Source organism: Neophocaena asiaeorientalis, unplaced genomic scaffold (genome assembly GCF_003031525.2).
Source record: "Neophocaena asiaeorientalis asiaeorientalis breed wild unplaced genomic scaffold, Neophocaena_asiaeorientalis_V1.1 scaffold204, whole genome shotgun sequence".
Lineage (NCBI taxonomy): Eukaryota > Metazoa > Chordata > Mammalia > Artiodactyla > Phocoenidae > Neophocaena > Neophocaena asiaeorientalis.
The window spans coordinates 1,716,787-1,733,936 of record NW_020173922.1 but is presented as its reverse complement, the minus strand read 5'-3'; the positions used below and the strand labels follow the sequence as shown (position 1 = coordinate 1,733,936).

Sequence of the window (17,150 nt, the reverse complement as noted above, 5' to 3'; positions counted from 1 at the left end):
AGTCAATCATGCAACGCATTGGAGGCCATGGTACAGAGTTTAGATTTTACTCTGAGTATGACTGGAAACTGGACAGTTCTGAGCACAGAAGTGACATCCTACGACCTCATTTTCTAATGGATCACTGGCTGCTGTGTAGAGAACAGATGATTCTAGGACAAGAGCAGAAGCAGGGAGACCAGTTAGGAGGCCACTGCAGTAATTCAGACAGGAAATAGCTGGTTTTGAGGAGGTAGTAGATGGTTATTATATTTTGGAGGTAAAATCAATAATATTTACTACTGGATTGCCTGTGGGGTGTGAAAGAAAGAGAGAGGTCGAGGAAAATTCCAAGTTTTTCAGCTCAAGTAATGGTATAATAGAGAGTTCTTCTAAGGCAGGAAAGACCAGGGGAGGAGCAGTTTGGAGAGAGAGTAGATATGGAAATCAAGAGTTCGGTTTGAGATTATCAATTAGATCTCCAAGTGGAAACGTCAAGTAGCAACTGGATACAGATGCTGAAGGTCAGAGAGGATGGGGCTGGAAACATAAATTTGGGCATGTCAGTCTACTTAAAGTAAACTATATGCAATACCTCAACTGTGAATGTGGACAGATGACCCGAGGACCAAGCCCTCGGGCACAGCAATATTTCAAGGATGGAAAAATGAGAAGTATCTTACCCAGCAAAGGAGACTGAGATAAGACAGTGGTGTCCCAGAAGCCAACCAAAGTCACTGTGTCAAGACCCAGGCAGTGATCACTTATGTCGAGTGTTGCTGACAGATCAAGTAACATGCGGCCTGAGACTTGACCACTGACTTTGGATGCAAAGTTCCTGAGTAGCAAGAGGGGATGGGATCCACCAGGCAAACAGAGGACTTGCCCTTAACAGGAGTGTGGACACTTCATCTACTCTAACAGGAGGAAGGTGGAGTTGAGGGCACAGAGCAGGTAGCTTGGTAAATGCAGTGCTGACTACAACATGCAAGTGTTCTGATAGTGTTGTTTCTATTTTCTCAATTGTTTTCCTCCATATTTTGTAGTTATTAAGCATTGTATTATGTACCAGGCACTGTGCCAGATACTGGGGAAGCAGCTATAAAATAAGACTAATATTATCTTGTCTCTATTTTCTGGAGCTCTTTAATTATAAAATACTGCTAATAATAACAACTTTAAGAGGAAGACATTGAGCACTGTGTTCACTGCATTCTTTGTGCTGGCACACCCTAGGGTCCACAACCTGATATATTCTGCTCAGACACAGAGGGGCTTGAAATGCTAACAGGCCCTTACTGAACGAGTCCTCACATGCTACTCCTGGGCACTGCCAGGAAGGCCTTGGAGCAGCTAGAAACACAACACACAGTTCTCTTCCCCCATGACTCATGAATGCAATCCTTTGGACAGACTGGCTATACAAACCATGACTCCCTTGCCACCAGGAGCAGCCCTAGAGCTGAACAGGACTTTAGGACCCTAACAAGTTCAAACTGGTCCCCCAGTGATGGACAGACAGGTTGACCACTAAGAGATGAAGGGCCTTGTCCAGGTGTCCTTGCTTCTGCCCTTCCCACTCTGTGCCTCAGTAGATGTTCAGCACAGGAGCTAGAGATCCATTTAAAATGTAATCAGGTTTGTCACTCTTTGACTCAAAACTCTTCAGTGATATCACATTCTCCCTCAGCATGACAGTCAATGTCACTATAAAGGCCTACAAAGCCTTCCACCTCTCTACCCCACCTCTATGCCCTCTCTCCCATCACCTCCCACCTCATTCACTCTCTTTCAGCCCCACTGGCTTCCTTGCTTCAAATGGTTTCTGCCTCAGAAACTTAGTTAGGCTGTCCCCTCTGCCTAAGACTTCTTCCCACAGGCAGCACCATGGCTCACTCCCTCACTTACTCAGGTCTATGTTCAAAAGTCTCCTTCTACCAATCACAAGCACTGAAACTGAAACTGTGATTAAAAATCTTCCAAAAAACAAAAGTCCAGGACCAGATGGCTTCACAGGCTAATTCTATCCAACATGTAGAGAAGAGCCAACACCTAACCTTCTCAAACTCTTCCAAAATATAGCAGAGGGAGGAACACTCCCAAACTCATTCGACAAGGCCACCGTCACCCTGATACCAAAACCAGGCAAAGATGTCACAAAGAAAGAAAACTACAAGCCAATATCACTGATGAACACAGATGCAAAAATCCTCAACAAAATACTAGCAAACAGAATCCAACAGCACATTAAAAGGATCACACAGTATGATCAAGTGGGGTTTATTCCAGGAATGCAAGGATTCTTCAATATACGCAAACCAATCAATGTGATACACCATATTAACAAACTGAAGGATAAAAACATATGATCATCTCAATAGATGCAGAAAAAGCTTTTGACAAAATTCAACACGAATTTATGATAAAAACCCTCCAGAAAGTAGGCATAAAGGGAACTTACCTCAACATAATAAAGGCCATATATGACAAACCCGCAGCCAACATCGTTCTCAACGGTGAAAAACTGAAACCATTTCCTCTAAGATCAGGAACAAGACAAGGTTGCCCACACTCACCACTATTATTCAACATAGTTCTGGAAGTTTTAGCCACGGCAATCAGAGAAGAAAAAGAAATAAAAGGAATCCAAATCAGAAAAGAAGTAAAACTGTCACTGTTTGTAGATGACATGATACTATACATAGAGAATCCTAAAGATGCCACCAGAAAACTACAAGAGCTAATAAATGAATTTGGTACAGTACCAGGATACAAAATTAATACACAGAAATCTCTTGCATTCCTATACACTAATGACAATAAATCTGAAAGAGAAATTAAGGAAACACTCCCATTTACCAATGCAACAAAAAGAATAAAATATCTAGGAATAAACCTACCTAAGGAGACAAAAGATGTGTATGCAGAAAACTATAAGACACTGAGGAAAGAAATCAAAGATGATACAGACAGATGGAGAGATATACTGTGTTCTTGGATTGGAAGAATTAACATTGTGAAAATGACTCTACCACCCAAAGCACTCTACAGATTCAGTGCAATCCCTATCAAAATACCAATGGCATTTTTCACAGAACTGGAACAAAAAATTTCACAATTTGTATGGAAACAAAAAAGACCCCAAATAGCCAAAGCCATCTTTAGAAAGAAAAATGGAGCTGGAGGAATCAGGCTCCCTGACTTCAGACTATACTACAAAGCCACAGTAATCAAGACAGCATGACACTGGCACAAAAACAGAAATATAGATCAATGGAATAGGAGAGAAAGTCCAGAGATAAAACCACGCACATATGGTCACCTTATTTCTGATAAAGGACGCAAGAATATACAATGGAGAAAAGACAGTCTCTTCAATAAGTGGTGCTGGGAAAACTGGACAGCTACATGTAAAAGAATGAAATTAGAACACTCCTTAACACCATACACAAAAATAATCACAAAATGGATTAAAGACCTAAATGTAAGGCCAGACATTATAAAACTCTTAGAGGAAAACATAGGCAGAACACTCTATGACATAAATCACAGCAAGATCCTTTTTGACCCACCTCCTAGAGAAATGGAAATAAAAAGAAAAATAAACAAATGGGACCTAATGAAACTTAAAAGCTTCTGCACAGCAAAGGAAACCATAAACAAGATGAAAAGATGACCCTCAGAATGGGAGAAAATATTTGCAAATGAAGCAACTGACAAAGGATTAATTTCCAAATTATACAAGCAGCTCATACAGCTCAATATCCAAAAAACAAACAACCCAATCCAAAAACGGGCAGAAGACCTAAATAGACATTTCTCCAAAGAAGATATACAGATTGCCAACAAACACATGAAAGGATGGTCAACATCACTAATCATTAGGGAAATGCAAATCAAAACTACAATGAGGTATCACCTCATTGGCAGAATGGCCATCATCAAAAAATCTACAAATAATAAATGCTGGCGAGGGTGTGGAGAAAAGGGAACACTCTTGCACTGTTGGTGGGAAAGTAAATTGATACAGCCACTATGCAGAACAGTATGGAAGTTCCTTAAAAAACTAAAAATAGAACTACCCATCAATCCCACTACTGGGCATTCACCCTGAGAAAACCATAATTCAAAAAGAGCCATGTACCACAGGCTTCCCTGGTGGCGCAGTGGTTAAGAATCCCCCTGCCAATGCAGGGGACACAAGTTTGAGCCCTGGTCCAGGAAGATCACCCATGCCACAGAGCAACTAAGCCCGTGCGCTACAACTACTGAGCCCACGTGCCACAACTACTGAAGCCCGTGCACCTAGAGCCCATGCTCCTCAACAAGAGAAGCCACCATAATGAGAATCCCACATACTGCAATGAAGAAAGGCCCCTGTTCACCGCAACTACAGAAAGCCCATGCGCAGCAACAAAGACCCAACACAGCCAATAATAAATAAATATATTTTTTTAATTCGAAAAAAAAAAGAGTCATGTACCACAATGTTCACTGCAGCACTATTTACAATAGCCAGGACATGGAAGCAACCTAAGTGTCCATCAACAAATGAATGGATAAAGAAGATGTGGCACATATATACAATGGAATATTACTCAGCCATAAAAAGAAACAAAGTTGAGTTATCTGTAGGGAGGTGGATGGACCTAGAGTCTGTCATACAGAGTGAAGTAAGTCAGAAGGAGAAAAACAAATACCATATGCTAACACATATATATGAAATCTAAAAAAATTGGTTCTGAAGAACCTAGGGGCAGGACAAGAATAAAGATGCAGTCATAGAGAATGGACCTGAGGACACGGGGAGGGTGAAGGGTAAGCTGGGACGAAGTGAGAGAGTGGCAGGGACATATATACATTACCAAATGTAAAACAGATAGCTAGTGGGAAGCAGCTGCATGGCACAGGGAGATCACCTCCATGCTTTGTGACCACCTAGAGGGGTGGGATAGGGAGGGTGGGAGGGAGGGAGACGCAAGAGGGAGTGGATATGGGGATATATGTATATGTATAGCTGATTCACTTTGTTATACAGCAGAAACTAACACAACATTATAAAGCAATTATACTCCAGTAAAGATGTTAAAAAATAAATTTTTTAAAAAGAAGAAACTGAGAATGAAAAAAAGCAAAAAGAAAAGTCTCCTTCTCAAAGTGAAGACTTTTTTAAACAACCTGTTTAAAATTGCAAGTCTGTCCACCCTCACTGCCCTCTCATTCTCCCTTCTCTTTTTCTTCCTAACAGTTAACATCTCTGACAATAAATACTACATGCTTTCCTTTGTTTCCAGCCTGTCTCAATTAATATTAATATTTCTCTAATCATACAAATTGTAGTTGATTCTTTTCATCTTCTGGTAGCTCTTGCTGCACGTTAAGTATCTGGTTTTCCCAAGGCCCTCTCTCAATAGCCACATAGTGTGACAATACTCTATTACTTCCCCAGACCCCTACTGGATATGTAGGTTGTTCCTCTTCTGCTGTACAATTCTGTGGAAGGGTCAAACCCAATCAGAAATATATTCTTCGTGAACTCCCGATGCTTTACTTGATTACTAGCAGAATTTTTAGAAACTTCTAGATTGTAAATGCAGGAGATTTAAAGCAGGGGCAGAGGAGGTGGAAGCCACAAGGAGCCTAAGACCACATGCAAAGGTAGCAGAAAAACCAAGACACAGTATGAAGGAAGCCAGGAGGCACTTCCCCAGTGGCACAGTGGTTAAGACTCCATGCTCCCAATGCAGGGGGCCCGGGTTGGATCCCTGGTCAGGGAACCGGATCCCACATGCATGCCACAACTAAGAGTTCACGTGCCAGAACCAAAGAGCCAATGAGCCACAACTAAGGAGCCTACCTGCCACAACTAAGGAGTCCATGTGCCGCAACTAAGGAGCAGATGAGCCACAACTAAGACCTGGTGCAAACAAATAATTTTTTTTAATTAATTAATTTTTTAAAAACTTAAAAAAAAAAAAAAAGGAAGCCAAGAGAAGAGCGTGACTGAGGAAGGAGGGGTGAATTTGCTAGCAGACGTGTGTGTTCTCCAGAGCTGTAAGACAACTTGCTTTGGGGAGTACCAAATGAACCAGAGATCACAGATCCTTCTGCCTGGAGAATCTCCAACATCAGCATCATAGGAATACATCTTTCTTGCCTGTATCATGAGCAGCCACTCTGGGGTAGAGGAAAGAGCTTATAATACAGCTTGTGACTTGGAAAGTGTGTCTATACAGACACTCACCAGAGGACTGTGACAACATTAGTGGTTCACACAAAGCCATGGAGCTTGGAGGGCAGGAAGCCTCTTCACCACGCATGTCATTTCTCCATCTAGGAAGAGAATTATGTCATGAAGACTCTCTCAACCCAGCTCCTACAGAGAACCTGGCAGTGTTTTCTTAAACAGATGCCCTAGTTGAAAGCTCAATTGATGGAGTGAGATGTAAAGGCCTAGCACAGTAGGAAAATACACTTAAAGAGAGGGAGAGAAGGAAAGAGATTGGGACTGATTATCAAGAAGCCCAGTCCTGACTGTGTCCCTTCTGCCTTGGTGGCTCTGCCTCTCTGAATTTCAGCTTTCACATGTGTAAAATGTGAGGATCAAGCTGCTCGTTCACATCACCCACCAAGGGTTACAGACTCTTCGAGGGCAGTGCTAAGTCTTAGCTCCAGAATCACACATCTAGGTTTGACCAAGAATAAAACTGCAGAATCAAATGGGCTGTGTTCCTCACCTAAATCATTCTTTTGATGGTTTCCTCATTTATCTAGGTAAGATTTCCAAGTAGACTACTGCAGCCGACCTGCCAAAATTTCTCCCAGCAAGTCAGACCACGTTGCTGCTCCACTTATCACATCTAGGAGCTAACTAGCTTAGAGTGACACATGGCCTGAACGAGGGCCTTTCAGGATCTACTGGGCCTTTACTAAGCCTCCCTGCTGCCAACCTCCAGCCCCAACCCGAACCCCCACCAACCCAAAACCATACTAAGCCTCTTGCAGTCCCCTACAACAGCCCGTTCTCCCTCACATCCACAGCCACTACGTGGAACACCTTTCAGCCCCTGCTACCTCCTGGTTCCTCATGCCAGGTGTCTCCTCCTTCATTCAGTCAATAGATACATGTTATTCCAGGCACTCTGCTGGGTCTCATGATTGTAATACTGACTGCTCTTATCACTGTGTATCCACAAACAGTCCCCTGGACGTTTTTATTACAGCATCTCTCACCCTATAGCACTACTGTTTGTGGACACATCTGTCTCTAGCACTAGACCGAGCTTGCTGGGGAAGGGACAGCATCTTCTTGGTTGTGGTATCCCCAGAATGGTGCCTGGCACAAAGTCAGAGCTCAACACTGTCCGTTAAGTGGTAAATGAGTTCCTGACCAGTGACAGTAAGTCTGTGCCTAGTAGAGGCCATGGTGAGCGATAGCACAGTGGAAAGAAGGCCCTGAACCGCCTGTGTGACTTTGGATAATTTACTTGCCATCTTCATACACGAGCCTGTTCATCTGTAAAGTGGAGATAATTACAGTCGGTAGCTATCAAGCTGTAAGGAAGCTTTAGTGTTGGAAGAGTGTTTAGCACAGGGCCTAGCACCTAGCAGGTACTCAACAATGGTTAGCTACTAAAATTAGAGATGGGGATGAGCTTTCTTAGAAAATTTTTGCATCTATTAACATCCTCTCCTTGCCTGGAAAACAAATGAACCCTGAATGTGTGTGAGGCCCAGATTTGTTGCAAAGGACCTGCCACTGAGATGGTGTTTGGATGTTAGGGCCTGAGGATTGAGGGCTTCTAGGGATGTTCTCCCACCTGTGAGTTAACAGAACACCTATATCCTGACCCAATGACCAGAAGTTGACCCAAAACAAAAGACAAGCCTCCCAAGATGTGGTTAGGGAGCGTTGGGACAGTGTAGAGAAGCCCTATGTAGAGGAAGGGGCTATGACCATTTAAGGAATGCACACAGTTAAGTCTCACAGGACTTTGAAGGGGGGGATCCCTTCTGAATAGCATCTGAGGCAGGGATGGGAGTGAACCACCTTTTGAACTGTCAAGCCCCATCTCAGCAGCCTGCATGCCGTTACTTAAAACCTGCCTAAAGAAAGCTACTCATTTCCCTCAAGGCCTCCCAGCATTTCCCAACCTGTTCCTCTGCTAGTCATCCTCATTAATTATCAGTTACCATGCTCTCTGCACTCCAGGCATCCCTCAGTGAGGGGGAGTTTGCCTGAAGGAGGCTCCACTGCCCAACATCCTTACTCTCTAAGCCCCTAGGCTCTATATACTCGTCTGATTGACACGCTAGAGGCAAAAGTCCAGGGGGCTCAGGTTGGATAGAAAATGCTGAACTACCCTCAACACCCTGGAAGCAGGGGACCTAATTTCACTCACTGAAGTACTTAATTTCACACATTTCTTTTTTAATTAAGCACTCCTGCTGCTCAAACCCTTGGGCCCATGCTACTTTTACTCATGGACTTGGAATAATTTAAATTAGTCTGGGTAAGTTAATATGTAAATCTAGGAAGACTGATGTGGGCATTGGACCAGGGAGGAAGTGATTTGCAATGCCCAATGAGGAGCCTCTGTATTGGTCAGAAAAGTCAGTTTACTGTAAATAATTTGCATTTCAGATTCATAGAGCTTTTAGGGCTGGAAATTACCCCAAAGCCTCAAGAAAATCAAGGGACTTATCCAAGGTCGCATACCTAGTAAGAGTGACCAAGGTAGAACTGAACCCAGGGCTTCCTGAATTAAAATAATTGATAGCCTGTAATTCTCCTAGTGCTCAGCAAGAAGCAGTTCCACTAAGACATTAGGAATTTTAATTGGGGGGCAGGGGCATAGAGGAAAGCAACAAACATTTTTTCCAGCCTGTAATGGTTTTTCCAATAACATATTTTAAATATCTATTTGAACAGGCACAGATGAAAGTACATTTCATTGTTAAGGAAATTTTACTTCACTGAATTACTACAAAAATTTTCAAAGTGTAAGCTTGGGAAGTATGGCTTTGTTAAAGAAAAAAAGGGGGGAGCAAGGTGTGTGTGGTGGGGGTAGTCTTGTAAACAGATCTGCAATGTTTGGGGACACTTCCTGCTGTCCCCCTCCAATTTGATACAGACATGCAGATCTTAGAATCTGTTTCATCAAACAAAGCCACAACTTCTCTAAACAGCTGTGGAAGAGGCAGGAGGAACCTGGGAAGGCAGGCCATGATGTCTGATGCACGAGAGCCAGGGGGCTGGCAGTGTTAACCTTTAGGGGATATGTGGTCAATGAGCTGGAATTGTTTCACTAACCAATCAGTTACTGATTCTTTTACCATATTAACCTTCTAAGTATGCAGGTGAAGTGTAGCACGGCGTAACACAGAATGGGCTAGTTCTGCATCAAATCTTTCCTATGTCTGAGTAGATGTAAACTCTCTGATGTTAATTAGAAAACATTCAAGAGTCTTTTTTCTTATCTGCTTTCAACTCAATTCTACTTCCTGGAGAAGCAAAGAGCATAGTGGTCAAGAGCATGGGACTCTAGGGGGAGACCTTCTGGACTCAAATTTCAGATCTCCTGCCTCCTATCTGGGCACATTACAATTCACTATGTCTAAGGAAATATTAGGTGTAAAACTGGGATAATAAGAGAATGTACTTCATAGGGTTACTGCAAAGGTTTGAGGGAGTTAATAGGTACACATACATGTACATAATGTGTATATATTATAACAGATATAATATGTACACATAGTAGGTGCTCAAAATGTTACCAAATAATTTTTAATAATCTAAACTAATTTAATAATCAATGAAGATAAAGGTAGAGAATAGCAATATTCAATAGAAATATAAGGCAAGCCACACCATAAGCCACACATTTCGTTTAAAATTTTCTAATAGCCATTTATAAAAAGAGATGAAATTAGTAATAAGAGATTTTATTTGACTCAGTATATCTAAAATATCATTTCAGATTTTAAAATGTTGAGATATTTTACATTTTTTGTAAAAAGTCTTTGAAATCTGGTGTGTATTCTACTTATACGGCATCCCTCAATTTAACTGGCCACATTTCAATTGCTCAGTATCCACATGTGACTAGTGGCTACTGGATAGTACAGGTATATAAGGATACACACACCCAGTTGTTAGTCTCAGCTACCTCACGAGGCTGGCTTAGAGGTGGGATGGGGGAAGTAGCAACATCTCCTTGACTTCTACATCAACATGTAACAGTGAAGACATATGTCTTTAAAATCCAATAAGTTATAAAAGAGTAAGGAAAAGAAAAACTAATAACCCCAAACGAATGTTCACTGAAACATTTGTAGAAATATAAAGGAAAGCATTCTAATCAGGGAGTTAGGAGAACTGGGTTCTAGGACATATGTGGGACCTTCAGAAAACCCTTTCCCATTCCTGGACCTCAGTGAACTGGATGATTCCTTATAACCTCCCAGTTCTTAAAATATATAAATGTCAGCCATTACATTTCTCCTATATTTCCTCTAAGAATCTGTCAATGGATGAGAACTCTCTCCTCACACCTGGAGATGGTTTATCTGCAAGCAGAGGGACAGGTGACACGAATTCTTGCCGTCTGTGGGTTTCCTGACTATAAATCTGCCTTTGAAGGCATGTTTTCGTTTGCTGCTGGCTCTCAACGTTCCCAGCTCCAAAGAACCTACATTTACATCTGTACCATGGTTCCCTTCGTGCCCCCTATGGTCACACACGCCCGGAAATGCAAAATGAGCCTCACCTTCTCACTCTCCCGCAGGAATGATTTGGTCCGAATGCAAGGAAATCTGGGAGGAGGGGCCGCGGGAGTACATGCTGCACCTGTGGAACCTGCTGGATTTCGGAATGCTGTCCATCTTCGTGGCCTCCTTCACCGCAAGATTCATGGCCTTCCTGAAGGCCAGCGAGGCCCAGGTGTACGTGGACCAGCACGTGCAGGACGACACGCTCCACAACGTCTCACTTCCACCAGAAGTGGCCTACTTCACCTACGGTGAGTCCAGTCGGCGGCTGTTCGGCTATGCCTTCCGCTCCGCGCGCTTCCGGGGCGTGGCCAGGGGCCGTCAGCTTGGCTTGTCCCGCAGCTGGTGGTTTGTAACATGGGTGTGGCCAACTTTGGTGGTTTCTACTGTCAAAGCAGACACCGCCCCGCCACTCTCCAAGAAAGCCCTAGTCCCTGCAATACAACCAGCTGAATAGAACGTGTAATTAGTGACTACGAGAAATGAATCGTTTTGTGTTGGAAAGGATGGATTTGTTTTGAGAAGGTTCTTGGAGCGTTTCGGGGGGATCCTTTTATTTTTTTATTTTTCTTTTTTAAAGAAATCTCATTTCTGATGTGGATCCAGGAGCTTTTCCTTACATATTGGATCCCTGTATTTTCTGCAAAAATAAGTCTTGCTTTCCCAGTTCAAAAGTTATTTTCTCATGGCAAGATAGGTTCTTAGAAGATGCCTTAATTCTTTCAAACCGCAAGGCCATACAGTGTGAGATGCTAGATTGAATTTTTAGTAATAAGAGTTAAAGCATCCATTTATCAAGGGTCCTCTAGGTGTCAGGAACCGTATAGACATTTTACACCATAAACTCCAATCATTGCAACAGCCCCACAGAAAGGATTTTGTTGTTGTTGTTCCTATTTTAGAGAGGAAGAAACAGGTTTTCATGGCAAGGCTTCCAATGTTCCCAGAAATACAGTACTGCCTTGGATAGCAAGGGATCCTGGTCCAATATGAAATGAAAACGATGCAGAATGGCACAGTGTTTATGTTCGCAGGCTTTGGAGTTAGAGAGACCTGGATTCAAATCCTATTTCTGTAGCTTACTGTAAGGACTTGTTGACTAAATTTTTCTGACCCTCTATTTTCCCATATGTAAAACTGGGATAATACATGACAGAAAGTTTGTTTTGAGGGTTAAATAAGTGCACATGAAGAATTTTGCACTGTGTTCTGAAATATTAAATGCTCACTAATAGTAACAAGTTATTATCACTACTACCTCTGGGGTCATTTTCTGGCTCAATCACTGTAGCTTCTGTACTAAAAGAAAGATGAGTGGGGAGAAGAAACAATAGATATTTGTTGTTACTGGTAAATTAGCTGGACATTTAATAGGCACTCACTAGTGGCATGAAAGGTTTGAATGTCAAATGTCCCTGTTAGATGGAAGCCACGTGGTGTGTATGACCACAGAATCTTCATGATCAGGTACAGCAATGATCTCCAGAAGGTTGGCCACTTAACACAAAACTTGAGTTGCTGCCCATATTCAATATAGATTGTGTTACACAGATTATGTTACATGTAAATGTGGTAGGGAACCCCACACACACACTAAGCAATGGAGAGCCTTGTAGTATTACAAATCATCCACTCTTCATTTGTTGGTTTAGCAAATCTAGACATTTTAGAAGCATGGGTTTGCATATTTTCCCCTCTATGCTGCTCAGGGTTCGTTAAGGAAAGATGAGAGAATCTTGATACTGCATTGAATACTTTTCTTAGGGCTGTGATTCAAACCACAGTATTGCTTCTATTCCTTTTCTGGAATAGAATAGGAATTTTCCTATTCCTATTGCTTCTAAAAGGACTTCTATTCCTTTTCTGGATTGTATTAAAGTCTCACCCATTAAAGTCTCACCCAACCCAAAGCTTTGCAGTTTATTGCCCTTGCATTGTGGTTCACCCGGTACCCTTGAAATCTTTTGCATCTCAAAGGGTTGGCTTGTGCCCCAGTTATGGAGGCAGAGCGCCCTCTAGTGGTCAGCCAGGCAATGGTTCCCTTCCAACCTCCACAGCACCAAGTAGGCAGGTGTTTTTCAGGTTATAATAGGGCAATTTTTCTCCTAGAAACAGCTCCAAGGGGAAGAAAATCCCTTGTCTGAATCATCAAAGTGCTGTTTGCTTTTACACCCATCAAAATTCTTACAAGCCAGTCAAAGTAGAGTACTGTTCACTAAAAGTCCTGACCGGGTCACCAGGGTCTGACAACAGCTAAATCTATCTTAATATATTGATTATAGGAATGGCTTTTATTATTACAAATGAGGTTTAAGATGATAAATTATAGGGGAGAGAAAAAAGGAATTCCTTTTGGCGTCTGTTTTAAGAATCTGAGTCCTATTTCATGTTATCCAAATGTGTTATTTATCCATGGAGGGCAACAGATATATTGGAAAAATACATTTGTTCCCCTTACTTGTCTTTGAGTTTTATGACCTTGATGAGAACATAAAGTCTATAACTTTATATATTTCTGCATATAATTTAGAATGCACTACATGAAAGTCTGTGTCAAATGGAGGCCTGGCTCCCCTTACTAAAGATCTCTCACTGCTCTTTATGATTATAATTGTTTAACAGAGTCTAGCTTTGAAAATAAAGAACAAAATTCTTCTCTTCCATCTCCCTTGGGGTGCCAGGAATCACTATGTAATATCCTTGCTATCTGCATTTACCTGGCTCTGAAAAGGACCCCATACCCCAAATCCAGTCTTTAGAATGTCAGTAATAATACCTCCTCTACAGGGCTGTTGTGAAAACTGCAGCTAATATAAGTGTAGGGGCTAATTTAGGTTTCTCTATGTTTCTCAGTTTAAGTTTCACTTAGTATTTCTCAACAGGGGCACAACTGACCTGTTCAGCAGGGCAGTTCTTATGGAACAGGTCTGTCTGGAGCATTGCAGGATATTAGCATCCCAATAAGACTCCTACCCAGTCATTGTGACAACCACAGATGCCCACACACACACTCTGCCCCAGGAGGAAGGTTCTACCCGCACTTGAAAATCACTGTATGTCTTGACACATAGAAGGCAGCTTATTAAAGAAAGCTGCTGCTCCTTGCACCATTAGAACTACAATAGAAACACTTACAGGTTTGCTCTGCTGAAGGAATATATACCCAGGGCAGCTCAGACCCTCACCAGTGACCACAAGCAGAATCTCCCCAGCACAAGACAGGTCCCAGGACTCTTGCCACCTGGAACAGGGAAGTCATAGCAAACCTGGACGACTGGTCACCAGTTTTGGGGCCTTAGCTCAGTCAGGGAGCAACTCACAGATACACACTGCCTGAGGAACCAAACCCAAGAGCATTTTCTCGGGCAAGAACCTTCAGATTCCTGGCCCCCGTGTGAGCTCATTTGTTCTGATTTATGGCTAAACTTGTGGTTAGGATTTCATTCAGCCATTTAACAAACATTTATCAGCACCTGCTGTGTGCCAGACCCTTGTCCCCAAAAACCCCTGAGTGGCCTGCAATTTGTTTTCCAGCTAAGCACTTTACATAGATGATTTCATTTCATCCTCACTACATTGATATTATCCCCAATTTGCAGATGGGGAAAATGAGGCTTAAAAAGTTAATTGGACAGCCTCTTCAATAAGTGGTGCTGGGAAAACTGGGCAGCTACATGTAAAAGGATGAAATTAGAACATTCTCTAACACCACACACAAAAATAAACTCAAAATGGATTAAAGACTGAAATGTAAGGCCAGACACTATAAAACTCTTAGAGGAAAACATAGGCAGAACACTCTTTGACATAAATCGCAGTAACCTTTTTTGATACACCTCCTAGAGTAATGAAAATAAAAATAAACAAACTGGACCTAATTAAACTTAAAAGCTTCTGCACAGCAAAGGAAACCATCAACAAAACAAAAAGGCAACCCACAGAATGGGAGAAAATATTTGCAAATGATGCAACCAACAAGGGATTAATCTCCAAAATATATAATACAAACAGCTCATGCAGCTCAATATCAAAAAAACAAACAACCCAATCAAAAAATGGGCAGAAGATCTAAATAGACATTTCTCCAAAAAAGACACACAGATGGCCAAAAAGCACATGAAAAGATGCTCAACATCACTAATTATAAGAGAAATGCAAATCAAAACTACAGTGAGGTATCACCTCACACAGGTCAGAATGGCCATCATCAAAGTCTACAAATAATAAATGCTGGAGAGAGTATGGAGAAAAAGGAACCCTCCTGTTGGTGGGAATGTAAACTGATACAGCCACTATGGAGTTTCCTTAAAAAACTTAAAATAGAACTACTATATGATCCAGCAATCCCAATCCAAAATATATCCAGAGAAAACTGTAACTTGAAATGATATTCAAATGAACTTATATACAAAACAGAAGCAGACTTATAGATATCAAAAACAAACTTACGATTTCCAAAGGGGAAATGTGGAGGGGAGGTATAAATCAGGAGCTTGGGGTGAACATACACATACTACTATTTATAAGATAGATGACTGACGGGGACCTACAGTATAGCACAGGGAACTCTACCCTGTGATAACCTATATGAGAAAAGAACCTAAAACAGAATGAATATCTGTATATGTATAACTACATGAATCACTTGGCTGTATACCTGAAACTAACACAACACTGTAAATCAACTATAGTCCAATAAAATTAAAATATTAAAAAATTTTTTAAATGACAATAAAAGATTTTAAAAGCAAAACAAAAAGGTTAATTGACTTGCCGAGAGTCATATTTTACATACAGCCACTGCGTAGAAAGGGCACTTTCGACCTCAGGTCTGTCTGACTCTAAGTCTGTGTGCCTCCCCACCACCTCCTTGTGAATGGGACAGCCCCTGCTTGTGGAGCTCAAACACTGGGAAGGAAGATAGGATAGCAAGCAGCACGGCGAGTGCATGACAGGAGGGCAGACGGGATACTGTGGGAGCAGCAACGGGTACAGGGAGGCTGCCCCAGCCTGTGGGGGGCACAGAAGGCTTCCTGAAAGAGATGACACCTGAGCAGAGTCTTGAAGGGTGACTGGGATTGAAGTGACGGGAGAGTCCAGGCAGATGGGCCAGCATGTTCCAAGAGGGAGGGTGGCACCTTCAATGCATTAGGATTAATTTAAAGACAAGGGCAGGAATGGCAAGGGATGAGGTTAGAGGCCTCTAAAGATGCCTAACTGGTTTCTCTTCCAGAGCAGATCCTGTTGCCCAGTGAGTAACCCAGATTGTTTCCTTTTAGCCAGGGACAAGTGGTGGCCTTCAGACCCTCAGATCATATCGGAAGGGCTGTATGCGATAGCTGTCGTGCTGAGCTTCTCTCGAATCGCGTACATCCTGCCAGCCAACGAGAGTTTTGGGCCCCTGCAGATCTCCCTGGGGAGAACTGTGAAAGATATCTTCAAGTTCATGGTCATTTTCATCATGGTATTTGTGGCCTTCATGATTGGGATGTTCAATCTGTACTCCTACTACCGAGGTGCAAAGTACAACCCAGCGTTTACAACGTGAGTACCCCTTTGCTCTCTCCTAAGGGGCTCTCCGGGCTTCCCAGGGATCCTTGGCAGCCTCTTGCAACTGTCTCCTCACAGAGACTCAGGTTTCCTTGGCATTTCTAAAGCTTAAAGGCAACTTTATTCAAGGGCGGTTTCGAGTTCAGGTTCTGGAGTTGGAAAAGCAGAAGGGCTGGGTTTAATCCTCACTTTGCCACTTACATGCTGTGTGGCCATGAGCATGTTCCTTAACTTCTCTGAGTCTTAGTTTCCTCATCTTTAAAATGAGGCAACTAATAATACCTGCTTAATAGGGACAGTGTGAGGATTCAATGAGCTGATTTAGCTGCCACACAGTAAATTAAATAAATGGGAGGCATTATTACTATTATGATTGGCTTAGCTATGTTACCTAGAAAACAAAGCCCTGGGCAGGTCTTGCATGCCAATATTTCACTGGAGAGAGGGAGTTGTAATCCAAATGAAATAAGATCAAAGGAAAAAAGAAAATGGCGTGTGGGGGGGGCAGGGAAAGCACATAGAGGTTGCTGACCTGGCCACCGTCTACCAAGGCATACAACTTGGTCACCACAGACTTCTACAGTGAGACATATAGTACTACATCTCAGAATAGCCCATCAGGATAGAATTAGATAATTTATCAGCCAGACCTTTTCCATCTGCTGTCTTTTGTCTTTCATTAATCAAATTCACTCCACAGAACATTAGTGTACCTACACTTCTAGGTCTGCCCCCGGGGAAGCCGTATCTGCACAGCATGGGAGGTAGGTCTGCCTGTGGGCACAGGTCAGCAGCTCTCCATGCCTGACTTGGCAAACCAGTGCTGTGCACAGGCACCGAGCAAGTCCTGC

At 42.4% G+C, this 17,150-nt stretch overlaps 1 protein-coding gene across 4 annotated transcripts in view; it reads left to right on the top strand.

Annotated features, from left to right (window-relative positions):
• The window catches only part of TRPC7 (transient receptor potential cation channel subfamily C member 7), a 137,381-nt gene that overhangs the window by 90,954 nt on the left and 29,277 nt on the right, over nucleotides 1-17,150 (top strand). For all 4 annotated transcript variants that reach the window (XM_024752301.1, XM_024752302.1, XM_024752304.1 and 1 more), the window contains 2 exons: nucleotides 10,767-11,000; nucleotides 16,029-16,293. In XM_024752301.1, the coding sequence (XP_024608069.1) occupies nucleotides 10,767-11,000; nucleotides 16,029-16,293 (499 nt within the window). The remainder of the gene's footprint in view (nucleotides 1-10,766; nucleotides 11,001-16,028; nucleotides 16,294-17,150) is intronic.